Source organism: Saccopteryx bilineata, chromosome 12 (genome assembly GCF_036850765.1).
Source record: "Saccopteryx bilineata isolate mSacBil1 chromosome 12, mSacBil1_pri_phased_curated, whole genome shotgun sequence".
Classification (NCBI taxonomy): Eukaryota; Metazoa; Chordata; class Mammalia; order Chiroptera; family Emballonuridae; genus Saccopteryx; species Saccopteryx bilineata.
Window position 1 is genome coordinate 38601728 of NC_089501.1, and position 17745 is coordinate 38619472.

General features: G+C 40.6%; 1 protein-coding gene across 5 annotated transcripts in view; it reads left to right on the forward strand.

Annotated features, from left to right (window-relative positions):
* PHACTR2 (phosphatase and actin regulator 2) overlaps positions 1–17745 on the forward strand; it is a 247584-nt gene that overhangs the window by 219554 nt on the left and 10285 nt on the right. For all 5 annotated transcript variants that reach the window (XM_066248270.1, XM_066248269.1, XM_066248274.1 and 2 more), the window contains 3 exons: positions 4560–4621; positions 7180–7317; positions 11544–11620. In XM_066248270.1, the coding sequence (XP_066104367.1) occupies positions 4560–4621; positions 7180–7317; positions 11544–11620 (277 nt within the window). The remainder of the gene's footprint in view (positions 1–4559; positions 4622–7179; positions 7318–11543; positions 11621–17745) is intronic.

Here is a 17745-nt window from a genome sequence, read left to right on the forward strand (position 1 = left end):
TTCCTTGGAATGTTTTTGTTCTGGCTGTTTAGAAGCATAGCTGGCATAGAACCCAAGAAACGGCTGAAGTGACCCTCAATGTATATATAAGAGCCAGTTTGAAGAGGGAAAAAGTCATGGCTAGAAATGTTTCAGCTTTCTAGAACAGGATGAAAACAACGTCTAATTTTTGACAACAAAACCAAACCGAAGAGGCTCATGGCTTTTGGTAATAGATTCCTGCAAAATATTTGCATTAACTTTTAGATAAGCTCAAATGCAGAGGATGAGCTCCTAAAACCCAGGTCATTTCTTATTGGATGTCTGATGCAATACCTAGAAGAAGAGGAAGAGCAAATTCTGGGTGATTTTTTTCCCTGCTCCCGGGAGACGAATAGTGCCAAACCACACTGGTGTTTGGTTATTTGAGGAACTGCTTCATAGATCTAGAAATTTATCACACAGTGATTTTAAGTGCTGTGTTGGCTTTTATCCCCCATTTTTCCTGGAGGTTCGGGAAAGAGTGAAACGCCAAAGTCAACTTCAGATTTGACATCAGCCCTTATTTACTTCCTTTTGAGTTTGTTTAAGCATACTTTTTCTGGAAACAAAAGACACATTTGCAGTCTGGTGAGGCAGATAACTGGCCTGTGATCTCCTGACATAATATTGTATGGCCAAGGGAAGCAGAGAAGAGAACTGGTGGAGATCATCCAGAGCATAGCTCACGCCGCTCGATTCCGCCCCTGCTTTTCTCTCCATTCTTCCCCGTAGATTAGTCCTGTACGTTGGCATGTTTCGTCATCAGCTTTTGTTTAAAATTGTTTATTTAGAGAAAGTCTGTGTGCGACATGGTGTGGGTTTTAAGGACACTTACTTTAACTAGGTCACCTTTTCTTGACAAATTAGGGGGCAACATTCAGCCATTCTCAAACCCAAGTCCATCACTCGTTTAGTAAACATGAGTCAGATGGTAGTCAATGCTGATAGCTCTAATTGGAGACCTAGGACAAATTTTATTTCTTAGGTATCACAACCTAAGAATTATTACAAATATTATTACAAATATTATTCCAGGTATCACAACCTGTTTTATGTCTTTCCTATTTTAGTGCATCTGGCCTTTTAAAATACATATAGTTATATTTAGTTGCACATTTTAGAACCACTGCCTTAAAATTGTTAAAATAAAAAGCAAATTTTGGTGCTTAAAAGATCAACTTTTGCGTACCAGGATAAGTGATGTATACGGAACACCTTTTTCCAAGCAGGGATGAGAGATAAAAATTATTTAGCTGTGACTATATTCCAGCCGTATCTTTTACAGGGAAAAATGTGTAGGCCATTGAGTTCTGCATATAACATTTTATATGACATGTTTTAATCATACAGAAAAGTTGAAATTTTTACAGTGAACACCTGTATATCTACCATTTTATATTCTACCGTTAACATATACTTTATCACATCTTGCTTTATCACACATCTTTCTATCCATTGATCCATGTCTTTTTTTTTGGGGGGGAGTGCATTTCAAATAGAGTCACACGTGTATTTTTATTTGCTGAAAACGCCCATACAGAAACATGTAAAACAGCAAAAAGAGAAACAAACCCATAAAGATGTCTGGCCTTTTTTAATCCTGTTCTATCTGAATTGAGGACTCAAGAGTATAATACTTGAGTTGTTGGTATGTCGGTGTTTTTCTTTGTTCTTTTAGCTTATCCACAAAATGTGTTGGGCAACACTCACTCGCTAGGCAGCCTTCCTGTGGTGCCCACCCTGTTAAACCTCCTGCAGTGCTGTGTGTTTGTGGCAAATGCTTCCTGTGGCTATTCTGAAATATCCGCCCCTCTGCTCAGGCGAGAGGCACTGAGGGCAGGATTTGTCAATAAGCCACATCACTTCCTTCATGAATATTCCTCCAGTAGGTTTCAAGTGAGCAGAAAGGTTTACATTTGTACTTTATAATTAGTCCTCTAATAATTCAAGAAAAGGAGGAAACATTCAAAACTCAGTGAATTTTTTCAAACTAAGTGTAGGTTTAACCTTGACTCTGTAAGAGGTTTTACAGTGACTATTTCATAAGATACAGATGAACAGTCGCCTTGGCCTCCTTCCACTTCTAACCCTCTTCCTCCAACTTCATTAGAAGCACAATTTCAAATATGAGACATGTAAGGATGTCAGTTCCTGATGTTGAAAACGAATTTCCAAATGGTAAAATCTTGTTTATTTAACTTCTTTAACTGCAGTTGGCTGTTCTTCTTTTAAACTTAACTGGCTGTCATGTAGATGTACAATATGCTTAGTAATGCAAGATTATCTAATATTCCCTTCAGAGAAATGACATTTTGTGTACTTCATGAAAATTAAAGCATTAGTTTTGAATTATATTAGATATCTAATTTTTTTTGTCTTTTAGTACCTTAGAAAAACATAGCATAATCACTGTCTAGGAAGAATTGACTAAAATGCTTTAAGGATTATATATTTTCTTTTTTATTAATAATATCCTCAGAGGCCTGGTTTTATAAAACCTTAGTTTGAATCACATGAACCATTAATTTGGTGTTTGGATTGTATAATCCACATCCCTTAATCCAACTCACAGAATGTAATTATTTGACCCTAAGGATATATTGTTAGGATACCTAGTATATTTTCATAGGAAGAAATCCGAATTACAACTAGATTTCTTTGACAGACACTTAATACAAGTCTACTAACTGCTTCTTTCTTGTCTTGCAGGGTGATTTCAGTTTATGGTCACTTTTTATAAGCAGACTAATCATTCTTTTTCATTTGAATTAAAATTAGTATTTCAGAAGAATGTAGAAACTTTTCCCAATCAAAATAAGGAAAATTAATAAGATTTGAGGTTTGGCATGTTCAATAACAAATACAGATGTTGCAAATACTGCATGCTAATATTTTATTTATGATAAAAATAATATTAGCAGTAAGAAGTCTATTTGAATTTTAAAAATAAATATAATTATCCCTTTGGAAAGGAGACTTCTTGTTCATCCTTTTGGTTGAGCTTTTCTACAGTGTTATTTTTCCTTCAATAGATTCATAATAGTACTTTCTAAAATAAAATCTTTATGTGAGTATTAATACACAGTGAGTAAATTCTGCCCATTTTTTGAATAAAAGATGAGCTAAAGGAAGCACCAGTGAGAAATTCATCACATACCTAACTATTAAAACCTGAAAAGATGCCCTGGCCAGGTAGCTCAGTTGGTTAGAGCGTCATCCCAAAGTACAGTGGTTGCAGTAGTTTCAAATGCAACCAGTGGTTACTGGTTCGATTCCCGGCCAGAGCACATATAGGAACAGCTCGATGTTCCTGTCTCTCTCTCTCTCTGTTTCTCTCTCTCTCCCTTCTTCTCTTGCTAAAAATAAATTTTTAAAAAAATCTAAAAAGGTATGTATGTATTTAAAAGTTCCGGACATTTTTTTTCTTAATCCCATCCATTAGACAACATTCATTTAAGTTGGCCATGAAATTGTACTACTTGAAGTCCTAGAGAAAGACTTTATAAAGTCAAAGTCATGACCACCAACAGTACACCATAACCCCATTCAGAACATTCTAGTTCAAAAGCAAAGTCCAAAGAAATAATTGCATTCTGCTTCCAGGGAAACCAAAGCAGACAAATCAAATATTTTAGTTAGACTTGAACAGAAATCAGCAATTCAGATGTGCATCATGGTTCTAATTTGTTGTTTTGATATGTCTCAGATTTCCACATGAAGGCCAGCCCTCGAAGTAAATTTTTATCAGAATTCTGATAATCTGTGTTTATAAGCCCATGAGATGATCATCAAAGACTTTCACCAGGCCCTGGCCGGTTGGCTCAGCGGTAGAGCGTCGGCCTGGCGTGCGGGGGACCCGGGTTCGATTCCCGGCCAGGGCACATAGGAGAAGCGCCCATTTGCTTCTCCACCCCCCCCTCCTTCCTCTCTGTCTCTCTCTTCCCTTCCCGCAGCCAAGGCTCCATTGGAGCAAAGATGGCCCGGGCGCTGGGGATGGCTCCTTGGCCTCTGCCCCAGGCGCTACAGTGGCTCTGGTCGCGGCAGAGCGACGCCTTAGAGGGGCAGAGCATCGCCCCCTGGTGGGCAGAGCGTCGCCCCTGGTAGGCGTGCCGGGTGGATCCCGGTCGGGCGCATGCGGGAGTCTGTCTGACTGTCTCTCCCCGTTTCCAGCTTCAGAAAAATACACACACACACACACACACACACACACACACACAAAAAGACTTTCACCAGAATATGGGCACTATTGTGGGTTTTTGAAATAAAACAAAAAGGAAGCAAAAAGGTTTATAGTTAGTAAATAAACCAGCCCTATAAGGGGGGTTTAGGTACATATGTACCTAAAGAAGTTAATATAACTTTATAGATATATAAATTAATGATTGATTTTTCTGCAAAAAATGTATAACTTTTTAAAGATACGGGAATGTTTGATCAAAATCTGTTAAAGTCAAATAATAGGGTCTGATTTAATTTTCTGATTATAAAATCATTTATAGTAACTAAGTCTTCATGCTTTCCCCTCCATTAATAAACAGAAAAGAATGAAGAAGAAGAACAAGAAGCAAAAATGGAACTTAAACGCAGACTCAGCAGAAAGGTGATAAAACTGTAACTGTTAACAATTGTGTGTTTTGGGATATATTTCATTTTTTTAAATGCAAGTTAGCTATCTACATGTAAATCTGATATTTAGGAATAATATTCCTGTTAGTCTGCTAATTATAGAAATTAAAATCAATGTAATGAATTATCTTTATAGTTATAATTTTATTTTAATTTTGATGTTGACAATCAAAAGTTTTGAAGTGCATTTAATGATTATGAAAATAACAATCTGTGAAGAAAATTTTAAATCCTAAGGGAATAAGAGAAAAAAACTATCATGTGAACTTTTTCAACCTAGAGGTATTAATATTTCATTCGGTGTTTAGTTTTTTAAAATGCTCAAGCTGCCTATGTAGTTTTGGAAACAGTAAATAAATATTGTGTTACTACCAAAGGTTTGCCACTGTTGTGTGTCAGGGCTAGGTGAGTAATTTCTTAAGTAAACTTGATCATCCAGCCTGCCTACTGCAGGGCGACCCAAATTTACAAATGGCTTAGCTCAGACAATTGTTTTCACCGTTTATGAAAATATAGATATGATATCAGGACTACAGCTTTTTTTTCTGTAAGTATGTATAATAATAATAATCTTTGGAAGACTTGAGCACTAGCAGAGCTTATATTTCATTATATTTCTTCATTCAGTAATTGTTCAGGTATACCTTTCACTCCTGGATAAGGCAGGCTGAGAAAAGCACGACATCTCTAGTAAAGTGTGCGTCCTAACCCACATTTATCTGGGTTGGCTGGGGAATCCGAGCGAAAGCATTCTAAGACAGATAGAGGCAACACTCCGTTCCAGTGAAAAAGTTAGAGACTGTACTTTAAGAGAGTTTGGGTTTGATTTTTAGTGGAAAAGATACTTTAGTCATCTCTTTTTTAACCCCTCAAAGACCCTAAATGTCAATAATGATCAAGCTGAAATAGATAGACCCTGTAAACTGAATTTCTAGAGATGGCTCTTCCATCAGTCAGCGGCCGCTAAGTTCCAGCTACAGGTACGAAGCGGCCCCTCCTCGTTGCTCCGGACTCACCCCTGACATGGATATAGTCTCCTTAATCCAGCTGGGCCCTTCCAGGAGGCAACAGAGCCTGACCTTCACTCCTGTCCCCTCGTGCCTCCACTCTACAGAGCTCCCTGCCATGAGTGCAGGACAGTCCCTGTCACGGATAGCTACCCTGTCACTGGCACAGTCCTGGAAGGCAAGACTGGATGGAGAATTGAAGTGGCCTTTGGTCACGTGCCTTTTGGGTAATCCCTAGAGGCAAGGGGGTTTCTCTCCCTCCGTAACCCTGTCTGTCCTGGAGATGCAGTAAGAATCTAGCAGTATAGATCAGACAGTAACTGAGAGCATAACAAAACCACTTAGATTGCTCCTTCCTTTGTCTGGTACCTACCAGGGCTTTATGGACCTAGAAGGAACTGAAGTTGTCACGCCTCAGCTCCAGTGGGCTCAGGGTGTGGACCCAGGCCTTCTAAGAGTCTTTGAACACCTTGAAGGTTAGAACATTGATTGAGTTCAGCCTCCGGTTTTACTCACGAGGAAACCGAGGCCCAGAAAAGGGGATGTTTTTAATCACAAAATTATTTTTTGTGATTGTGCCTAATTTTTCCAAAAATTGAGCCTGTATCAATAAGGAACCCCTCCAAAAAGGACTTCTTAGATAGTCTGGCTATATATAGAATACATATATGAAGATAAAAGATACAGAAAATAGACTTCAAGGGTAAAACAGAGGCCTGGTCTACCTGTGTGACAGTCTTATGACATCACCCGACTGAGAAGGGCGTGAACCTCAATAGCAGAGAGCAGGGAATGCGTGTCGACCAGGGGACCATGATTTTTAGTCTCAGAACCATCTCTGCCTTATTCTTGGTCTTGAAAAAGAACATAGAAAGGAAAGCCAATGCACGAAAGTCTGGGTAGATTAAGTATAACTATATATTTGAATTTGACACAAACCACAGGAGGAATCCATGTAATTCGAAATGATTTTAAGTACTTAGGGTCCCCGTGAAGTGCACTCGTCTAGCAGGTCCCCCTCCTTCTTTACTGGACCATTTCTTTATCATAACTTTGTGCATTTCTGAGGTTTAATAAAATAGAAGCTAGGATTTTTTATCTCATTTCTAAAAGTGGCAAGGCTTTTGTCTTGATAATTCAATCCCCAAACCAGCCATTCTATCTCTGGATTTTTGTTGTATCCGTGTAGCTTCGTGTTCCCTGTGTCAGAGATGACGGGCACCTTTATCACGGTGCCAGGCAGGTTGGAGAAAATAGCATAGTGCAGACAGTCGCCAAAGATTGTGACCTAGCTAACAATGATGATTTTTATAGTCTCAAAATTAGGGCACAATGCTTTCTAGTTCTTATTAAAAACTCCCAAGATGCTGCTGCCTTTTCTTTTCTTCTTCTATCTTTTTTTTGTGTGTGTGATATCTGAAAGTGACCTTATTTAACCACAACTTTGAAGCTCTCTACAGAAAACTTGCCACCGTGAGGTGTGAAGGGTTTACTGAACTCGTCCTCTGTTCCTGTTCTCCTGCAGCTGAGCCTGAGACCCACAGTGGCAGAGCTGCAGGCCCGAAGGATCCTGCGGTTTAACGAGTATGTGGAAGTCACCGATTCCCCCGACTACGATCGCCGGGCAGACAAGCCCTGGGCCAGGTTGACACCTGCAGACAAGGCAAGAGCTCCGGTGGCTTTAGCCATGATTTCCCTTATTTATGATTTAATTGCTCTTCTAAAAGCACCAGTATTCACATATCCCCCACGCAGTCATCTTAGGAGGCTAGATATTACCATGTATCTCAATGATTTTTTTTGCCTTTATTTACTTACACCTCTTATGTGATAGATTTAGTTTTATCAAGGAAGTTTTTTCTTTTCTTTTTTTTTTTTTTTTTTGTATTTTTCTGAAGCTGGAAACGGGGAGAGACAGTCAGACAGACTCCCGCATGCGCCCAACCAGGATCCACCCGGCACGCCCACCAGGGGCGATGCTCTGCCCACCTGGGGGCGATGCTCTGCCCCTCCGGGGGGTCGCTCTGCAGAGACCAGAGCCACTGTAGCGCCTGGGGCAGAGGCCAAGGAGCCATCCCCAGCGCCCGGGCCATCTTTGCTCCAATGGAGCCTCGGCTGCGGGAGGGGAAGAGAGAGACAGAGAGGAAGGAGGGGAGGGGGGGTGGAGAAGCAAATGGGTGCTTCTCCTATGTGCCCTGGCCAGGAATCAAACCCGGGTCCCCCACACGCCAGGCTGATGCTCTACCGCTGAGCCAACCGACCAGGGCTCAAGGAAGTTTTTTCAACTAAGTCTCAGAAAAAAAACTATAACTCTCATGGTATCAAAAAAATACTACGTATTTGGTCTCAGTGCTATCTCTTGTTTTGTTTCAATCCTAGAAACACTTAGTTTCAGCTCTGTTACTTCCTGTTGTTGGTCCAGTCCAGCACCATTCGGGCTCTGATCCCACTACATCAGCCTACCTATTTCTGTTCCTATCTTTCAACAAAATCAGTCCCAGTTACATCTACAAGAAGAGTTGGTAGGCCTGAACTCTGGTCTTCTTTTCATGGAAGATTTAAGACTATTGCATGTGTGTTTCACCAATTACTCTTCCTGCCTCTCATAACAATCTCAGGAAATCTCTTTCAATAGTAAGAGGAAGTAACTCTTGGAATAAAACTATAATCAGTCTTTAGTGAATTTTTTAAAATGAGTATTGTGTTTCTTTAATTGGCTGTGGTCACAACTTGCTGATATATTTTTTTAAGCAAGTAGTTCTTATAATTTCACATCACATTCGTTCCCTGTAACTGATTTATTATTACCAGTTACAAACCAACACCCATAGCAAGGAGATCTGAGGCAACTATCTGGATGAGTTAGGCTTGGAAGCTCTTTTTTTTTTTTTTTTTTTGAAAGAATGGAGGACTTGAAGTAAGAAGGCCAATGTGTGAGGCCCATCTTTGTCCCTTAATGCCCATTTGATCTAGCAAGTTACTTGATCTCCGTGTCATCATCTGTGAGATGAAAGTGTTGAAATAATGTTCGAGGCTATCAACTGCTTTGTAACAAACCACCCCAGAACGTGATGACTTAAAACAACCATTTCATTTTGCTCAAAATGTTGTGAGTTAGGACTTCAGGAAGGGCTCAGCTCAGCATTTTGTTTCCGATCCACATGGCATCCGGTAAGGTGGTGCCTGGCGTTAGTTACAGAGATGGCTTCTCCTGTCTTCACCTTGTTGCTCCCTGGCCTCTCTCTGTATCCACATGCCACCGTATCCTCTGCTTGGACCTTGGCTTTCTCACAGTGTGCTTACCTGAGGGTTGGCACATTTTTTTACATGGCAGGTGGCTTGCAAGAAGAAGGAAACAAAAGATGCTAGACCAGTTAAGGGCTAATTCCTGAGTGGCACAGCCTCACCTCTGCTGTGTTCTGTTGACCAAAGCAGTTACAGGTCTCACCCAGATCCAAGGCTGGAGAGAGACTCCACCTCTCGATGAGGGAATGGCGAGGTCACATTGCAGATGAGGATGTGGGATATGCCAGTAAATATTGAATTGGCTGTCTATGCATGTGGTCATAAGTGAATTGTAAGTGATACTAATATAAAGAATGTATAGCACATAATTTACAATTAAAAATAAACTACATAATACTCTTTGTAGATTCTCCATCCCAATTGATTCGCAAAGAATGCTTTCATTGATTTTTGCCAGACATTGATCGGTAGCCAGCCTACTATTGAGAACAAGGACCTTGCCTTATTTGTCTTTGACGCTTCTTCAGTGACACCTCCTTGCACACAGTAGACTCTGTACCAGTGAAAATGGAAGAACTGTTATTCACAAACAAAAATGTAATTCGTTTTTTGAAATATCACAATAATGACATTTTATTGAGCACTTAGAATATACAAAGTGCTCTCAAAAGTATCCTCTTAATTGAGTCGCATAATATTGTGAGGAATTCTCATCCCCATTTTTCAGATGAGAAAACAGGTTTTGGAGCAAAATAACTTGCTAAGGGCCACACGGCTACTGAAGGTGTAGGTAAGACTAAAAGTCACAATTTCTGATATCGTGGGGACTCCTGCCCACTTCCTCCAATGCAACTTTAACAATCAGAGGTGAAATGTCAAATGAGCATAGAGACAGGATTCTATGTTACTGTTCACATTAAAATACTGCCTTTCAAGGGAGACCTTTTTTGATAGTTGTTCATTGGCAACTAGTATGGGACTATCTTTACCATTTCCGTTCCTGGTTCTAGGTGCCCAGTTTTATAGTGATTAAAAACAAGTATTGTCACTGTGGATCTCACTTCTGCAGCGATGTGGGTAGCCTTCGCACAGGCAACTCAGGCCCACAAGAACCTCTCTGCTTGCTTCGTCGCTTCCGAAAATCAGTAGCGAGAATTACTTTTCAAAATAAAAAACTATCCCTGCAAGCATTTCCCAGCCGCAGGCCCCCCGTAGAAGCTGTAGGGGCTGAGGAATATATTTGAGGAGAGTTAAGCAATCTGTGAAAACAGGATTTAAATACTACATTGCAAGGGGTGTGAGAGAAGAATGTGTCTATTGCAGAATGACAGTGATGGGAGAAAGCCAGAGAGAGGCCTCAGGGCTTGCTCTGTCGTTCCCTCACTGCAAATTAGATTTTCTTATCTGTCAGTGAAGTCATTTTCCGTGGTGTGGTTCGTAATGTCATTCCATGTTTTGGCTGAAGAGTCCATTTCTCATAGAGATGGTGGAGCTGTTCTTATAAGTCCTGAAACTTAGATGAGGAAACACTCTTTGTCGAGCAGTTAGGACATAAGCATAAGTACGAAGTTGAAACCCCAAACCCTCCGTGGTCCAGCCACTGCTGTTAATCGGCAGCTCATGTTCCCGTTATGAGGATCTCCTCCTTTCACTCTGAAGGACAGAACCATCTCTTCGAACCCCAGCGTTCACCTGGCGTGGATTCTGTGTTTGTTAAATAGTAATAGCATTCTATTTGGTATTTTCTTGAAGTGGCTTTTAAGTGCTGTGCTGAAACTTTTCATTCCCATTGTCTTACCTCTCAGTACTAGAGAATAAACAGCAACTGCCTCCCCAAGAGCCCTGAGGTAGCTCTGGCTGGAGCCATGTCACTATGTGTGGTATTAAATGCAGAACTTGCACAGGGAAATGACATTGTTTCTCAGCAAACTCATGACCTGCAGTATCCTTGTGATCATCAAGGGTGGAGGATGTGTGCAACCCATATAGATCAGACCCCAAGATGAGTTTAGGAAGGGCCCCCTTCCTCTATCTGGTCAATGACACTCTAAAGAATCTATCCTGGTTTCAGTTTAGATATAGCATGACATTACATTTATCATACCTTTACCTAGTAGAAATTAGAAATCCCTTTCTCCAAGTTATTTTTATTTTTTTATAATCTGTGTTTGTATTTTTAATTTTTTTATTTTTCTTAAGTGAGAAATGGCGAGGCAGAGAGACAGACTCCCACATGCGCCCAACTGGGATCCACTCGGCAAGCCCACTAGGCTTGCTCTGCCCATCTGGGACCATTGCTGTGTTGCAACTGGAGTCATTTTAGCATCTGAGGCAGAGGCCATGGAGCCATCCTCAGCGCCCAGGCCTACTTTGCTCCAATGGAGCCTTGGCTGCAGGAGGGGAAGAGAGAGGGAGAAAGAGATAAAGAAGAAGGGGAAGGGTGGAGAAGCAGATGAGCGCTTCTCCTGTGTGCCCTGAGCGGGAATTGAACCTGGGACATCTACACATTTAGATGACATTCTACCACTGATTTAACTGGCCAGAGCCTTCCAAGTTTTTTTTTAATGGTCTGCTTTGTTGATACAGTATATGCTGAGGAAATATGTGATCTAAATAACAATTCTGGGTTTTTTTCCTACTTAGGCAGCCATAAGGAAAGAACTAAATGAATTTAAAAGCACAGAAATGGAAGTCCACGAAGAGAGTCGACAGTTTACAAGGTAAGTAGATGAAATTCAGTTTAACACATTAAAAACAATTAAGATGATAAATTTCAAGTTACATGCATTTTATCACAGTTTATTTTTTAAAAAATATAGTTTAGCATAATGTCATCTAATGAACAGTTCTAAAATGAAGTATTTTCTTTTTCTTTCAAAGAACTTTGAACCATTCTGAAGGGCTACATTTTGGTTTCTTTTTAGTTCTCTTTTCTGGGACAGAAGACAAGCCCCAGTATCACTGACTCCTCTTTTGAAGGACTCAGTTTAAGCTTTCTGCCCAGAGCAGATGCCGCTGAGAGCTGGTGTGGACACATGGGTGTCCGCCTTGGACTCACAGTGGACCTGCCTTAGAGAGGATGGAAACTCGGTTTTCAGAATATGTAACTGAAACTAGGAACCCAGTTTTCCCTGGTGCCCCGGGAGCTGCCTCTAATCCTCCCGTCTTCCCTCCCAGCCTGTTGCAGTTTTATCAGCCCTGAGTGATCGTGTTGTCTGGTCCCCACAGCTCACCTGTGCTCTGTATGTTTCTGTCTCACAAGTTGACATGCTTTGTTTTGTATAACAGGTGTGCTCCTAAAGATGTGCATGCCAGTCAGACCTTTAAAAACTGGAATTGTTTAAAAAGCTTCCTGAGACAGATGATTACATGGAGCACTCTTTGTGGAAAGTATGGACTGATCCCCTAGGCTATAAACAGCCTCTGGAGGGCAGCCATACCTCACGGTGCCATTGTTTCCGTCCTGCTCCTGTTGGCGGTGGCGTTCCATGTTGGGAAGCGTGTCACCTGGTAACAGCGCTGTTTCCGTCCTGCCCCTGTTGGCGGTGGCGTTCCATGTTGGGAAGCGTGTCACCTGGTAACAGCGCTGTTTCCGTCCTGCCCCTGTTGGCGGTGGCGTTCCATGTTGGGAAGCGTGTCACCTGGTAACAGCGCTGTTTCCGTCCTGCCCCTGTTGGCGGTGGCGTTCCATGTTGGGAAGCGTGTCACCTGGTAACAGCGCTGTTTCCGTCCTGCCCCTGTTGGCGGTGGCGTTCCATGTTGGGAAGCGTGTCACCTGGTAACAGCGCTGTTTCCGTCCTGCCCCTGTTGGCGGTGGCGTTCCATGTTGGGAAGCGTGTCACCTGGTAACAGCGCTGTTTCCGTCCTGCTCCTGTTGGCGGTGGCGTTCCATGTTGGGAAGCGTGTCACCTGGTAACAGCGCTGTTTCCGTCCTGCCCCTGTTGGCGGTGGCGTTCCATGTTGGGAAGCGTGTCACCCGGTAACAGTAAGGTTTACTAGCAGAGCTCTTCCCTGAAATGTGTGTGTGTGTGTGTGACAGAGAGAGAGAGAGAGAGAGAGAGAGAGAAGGGGGAGGGGGAGGGGTGGAGTAGCCAGTGGTCGCTTCTTCTGTGTGCCCTAACCAGGAGTCAAACCTGGGACTTTCACACACTGGGCTGACACTACCGCTAAGCCAACCAGCCAGTGGCTAATTAATTAAAAATTTTAAATGCCATTTTCCTTATGGAAAATAAGTGTTTATACCAAAAAAGGTCCTTTCTTTTCTTTTGTATACTGTAAACAAGTAAAAAGGAAACAGGATGCAGGGAGAGGAGAAGGTCATTTTTTATATATGTATTTTTAATGTGAAAAAATAATGTAGTCTAAATCGGCATTTAAACAGTAGAAAATTTTAATGAGTAAATGAAAACTTCCTTTACTCCCTTCCCAATTGCATCCCTATTTTCACTGGCAACCACTGATTATGAAGTTTGATGTTGATCCTTCTAGACATCTTTCTGTTTATTAACGAATGTGTGTGTGTGTGTCTGTGTGTGTGTGCATGCACATCTGCATATATGTACACCTCAGTCACATACATCTAGAAAATATTTCCATGTTAGTATATATCTCATTTATGTGAATGACTCTCTGGTAGTTTATATGTAATAAACCATAAACTATTGAACATTCTGTTGATAGATGTTTATGGAATTTTCAGTTTTTTGTTAGTAAAACAATGCTGTCTTGACTTTCTTTAAAAATGTATCTTTGTGTGCACAAACCAATACTTCTGTGTTAGTCCCATAAGTGGATTTTCTAGGTTACTGGATATATATTTTTACATTTTGAGGGATACTGTCTGGGCGGGGAGAGATGTAGGAGGGGAGGGGGAGAGGTGATGATGGACAGAGACTTGACTTGGGGTGGTGAACACACGGTATAGTGTATAGATGATATTTTGTAGAAATGTGCACCTGAAACCTGTAGAATTTTGTTAACCAGTGTCACCCCAATAAATTCAATAAAAAGAAAAAAGGATACTATTCTGTGACCTACAGTGTATGAGCATGCCTGGTCTGTTCACCCTCGTCAGCATTTGGGGGTGATAGTGGTGGTGAGGAGTCTATAGTCTGAAGAATGAACATTAATGTCCTATTTCACTGAATTCTGTAGGGGTAGGCATCTTTACGTACCTTTATTAACCATTTATTTTTTATTCTTTGTCTTGACCAATTTTCCTTTGGGTTGTTGATCTTTTTCTTATAGATTTGTAAAAACTAAAGTATTGTGGATATTCGTTCTTTACTACAAATCACAATACCTCCCCCCCCCAGCTTATTGCTAGCATTTTAACGTTCTTATGGTCTTTTGTTTAAATGTTTGCACATTTGAATTTGTATTGCTATTTTGTGTCCTATAGAGGAAGACTAAGATTATAAAAGTATTACCTTTAATTTTTCTATGTGCTTTTTTTTTTTTTAACACTTCGATCTTTTATCAATTGGGCATTTATTTGGGTGTGTGATTCGGGATTGTAAACTAACTTTATTTTGTTTTGAAACAGTAATCAATTGTCCCGCTGCCACTTACTTCCCCTCAGTGTGAAATTCTTCTAGTAGACACACGGGTCAGTTTCCTGGTTCTCTCCTGTGCGCTATTGAGTTACTGTCTGTCCTTGCATTGTGTCACGCTGTGTAATTAGAATAGGTTTGTAGTATATTTTTATACCTGGTAGGGTGTTTTCTCACCTTAAAAATTCTATTGACTATTTTTCTTTACTCAGTCATCTTCAGAAATTTAGAGTGTGCTTGCTGTATTCCATAAAATAGTATACTAATAACTTCATTTTTTTAAGTGGAAGGAGGGAAGATAGAGAGACTCCCACATGCACCCTGACTGGATCTACCTGGCAACCCCATCTAGGGCTGATGCCTTCAACTGATCTATTTTTAGCACCTGAGGCTGAGGCTCAGACCAGCCCAACTGTCCTCAGCACCTAGGGCTACATTCAAACCAATCAAGCCGCTGGCTGCGGGAGGGGAGGAAGGAGAGAACAGGGAGGAAGGACACAATGGGGAGAGGGAGGCAGAGAGAAGCAGATGGTCACTTCTTCTGTGTGCCCTGACCAGGAATCGAAACCAGGATGCCCATCCACTGGACTGATACTCTGTCCACTGAACCAGCCTGCCAGGGCCAGTAACTTTCATTGTTTAAGTAAATATTGATAGATGCAAATGGGGATGACCTGCATTTCAAAAGAAAATTATTCACCTTTTTTTTTTTTTTTTGGTAATAGCTGATATCAAGGGTAAGCTTTATAAGTTTTCTAAAAAATGTATTGATTAACACTCTTTCAAATGTCTTTCCAGATAAGGAGAAATTAAATATTCATATCACAAAGATAAATATGCCTTGCTTAAGTATTCTTAAGAACTTGGCAGTAAAGCAAATGTCTACTGCAGTTTTTCCATTAATTTAGATTACATTATTAAACTTGCGTTCCAGCACAGAAATATTTTGGCTCTGAGACTTAAAAAAAATTACGCTTTTGATTTTCAAATTATTTTCAGTATTTCTTATTTATATTGAATTTATTTGGGTGACATTGGTCAATAAAATTATACATTTTAGGGATGCAATTCTATAATATATATCACCTGTACATTATTGTATTATGTTCACCACCCCAAGTCAAGTCTCCTTCCATCACCATTTATCCTTCCTCAACCCTCTCCTACCTCCCCTCACCCCCTTTCTCAGTATTTCTTTTAGGAGGAAAATACCTGGGTAAACACCGCCGTGTCTAATCCAAATAATACAAATATACAGTAATGTTTTTCATTTAGAAAATTGCTGATGTAGAGGAGAGTGGTGCTCTTAGTAGCAGCCACTCTTGGAGGGAATAAACATGCTGTTGATCATTACCTAGCCTCTCAAATGCAACCTAGATACAGAGCGACTCGCTTATTAGCTCTTCTTATTAGCGTCAGACGTTATCTCCTTATATCAAATAAGCTTTTCCTCTACGACCTAAATCTATTATCTCCCAGGGCATTTGGGGGTGTTAAAAGGGTTGAGAGAGCCCCGCTTCTTCTGCCTAGGCACCTATTTATCCAGAGATAATCTCCCACACAGTGATTTGTCGGTCAACACTGGAACAACCAGTTCACGTCTAGCGTTTCTTTTGCTTCTGTGGCTCTGAATAGAGATACGAAAAGCTGATTAATTATATTGGTTGCCTCTGGGAAGGGGAATTGGGTGACTAGGAGCAGGCATGGGAGGCTTCCCTTTTCAAACATAAGAATATATTATCTAGTAAAAAAAAACATTTAAAAGAAAAGGAAACGGTCTATTCCTTACTCTTTCTGTAAATGGGAATTTCATCATGATTACTCTTATTGAATAATGTGCTGGTACTAATAATATTAATTGTGACACTCTTGCTATTGGTGTACCAAGAGGATACCTTGGAAACCCCCATCATGAATACATTCTGGGACATGCTTGATCTGTAGCAGTGAAGAATTGTCGTGATCAACTCCTTCACCTAATTCCCCAAGTTTCTGCCAGTATTGTGTGGATGACTATCTAGAATTGGAATGCATTCCACGGCCATAGAACAAGGGGGAGGACACGAGGGGCCCTGCGAGGGTTTATCCTGAGGCCTGACAGGTACCGAGCTCTAACTCAGGTCCCTTAGAACACGTGCTGCTACTTGGCCACATCCTGTATTTTCTCCGAGCAGCCGCTGCCCACGCACACCACTGGTCAGACTCCCAAAGACCATTTGAAGGGCCATTGCGTTCTGGAAGGAGCTTACCACGGTACAGAAGAGCCTCTTCCCTTCCTGTAGCAAATGGAATTTTTACAATTTAAAACAGTTCTCTAAACTATATATAAAGGCAGATTGTATGAAAGCTCACATTTGATCTAAAAACTAAATTTTAAAATGGTTACAGCTCATTATTAAGATTATGGGTAATTGTATTTTTCTTCTGGAAATTCTGTTTTCCAATAAGTGTCAATGTGTATCAGAGGGTATTATCTTTTTTTAAAAATGTTGAGTTTTTAAAAAAAATAAAAATAAAAAATGTTGAGTTTTGTAAATAAAAACTTTTTTTAGAGTGTGCAATGGAGTACTCAGATTAAGGGATATTATAAAAGACTCATAGAATCATTGAGTTGATGCTCTTAGAATGAAATGGGCCTCATGGGATCATCGGCCTAATGTTAAGTGGAACAATCAGGAGACTGATTCAATGTATATATAGCAGTGTCTCGTTTAAAATTCAGATGCATGGAAAAAAATTAAGAATGACGTCAGAAACTCTTAACAGTTTGTTGTAGAATGGGACTATATATTTTTCTTTTCTCTACTTTTCAAATTTTCTTAGTGTGACTTTGTTGAGGTGTATGTGTGTGTGTGTGTATTTAAAGTTATTATCTCACTCTATGCCATCTTGTGATATTACTATCTTATGTGGGTTTACAGATAAAGTAAACCACTTTTATAGCTTCTAGATATACTTATCAAAATGTGACCTGGAAGAAAAGACACATGGGGCCGAAATTAAAATTAAGGGCCCTCCCCAGAGGAAGGAGCAGGCTGCTTCAGCAATGGGGCTTTCTTGCGTGGGCGCTCCATTTCCTTGCTACTGGACAGAAATATGGCATTGCAGAATGCTACTGTGACCACCCGAGCCAAAATCATGGCTCAGCATCTGAAGTAATAAAATCCCACCCCACCTGTGGTCTTGTTTTCTCTGGTGGAGCAAGGAGCTGGGGTTTAGAAGAGCCTCCTCATTTGTTTAACATAAGTGTGTGTGCCAGGATCATTTAAACCCCTTTAAATACAGGGGAAACG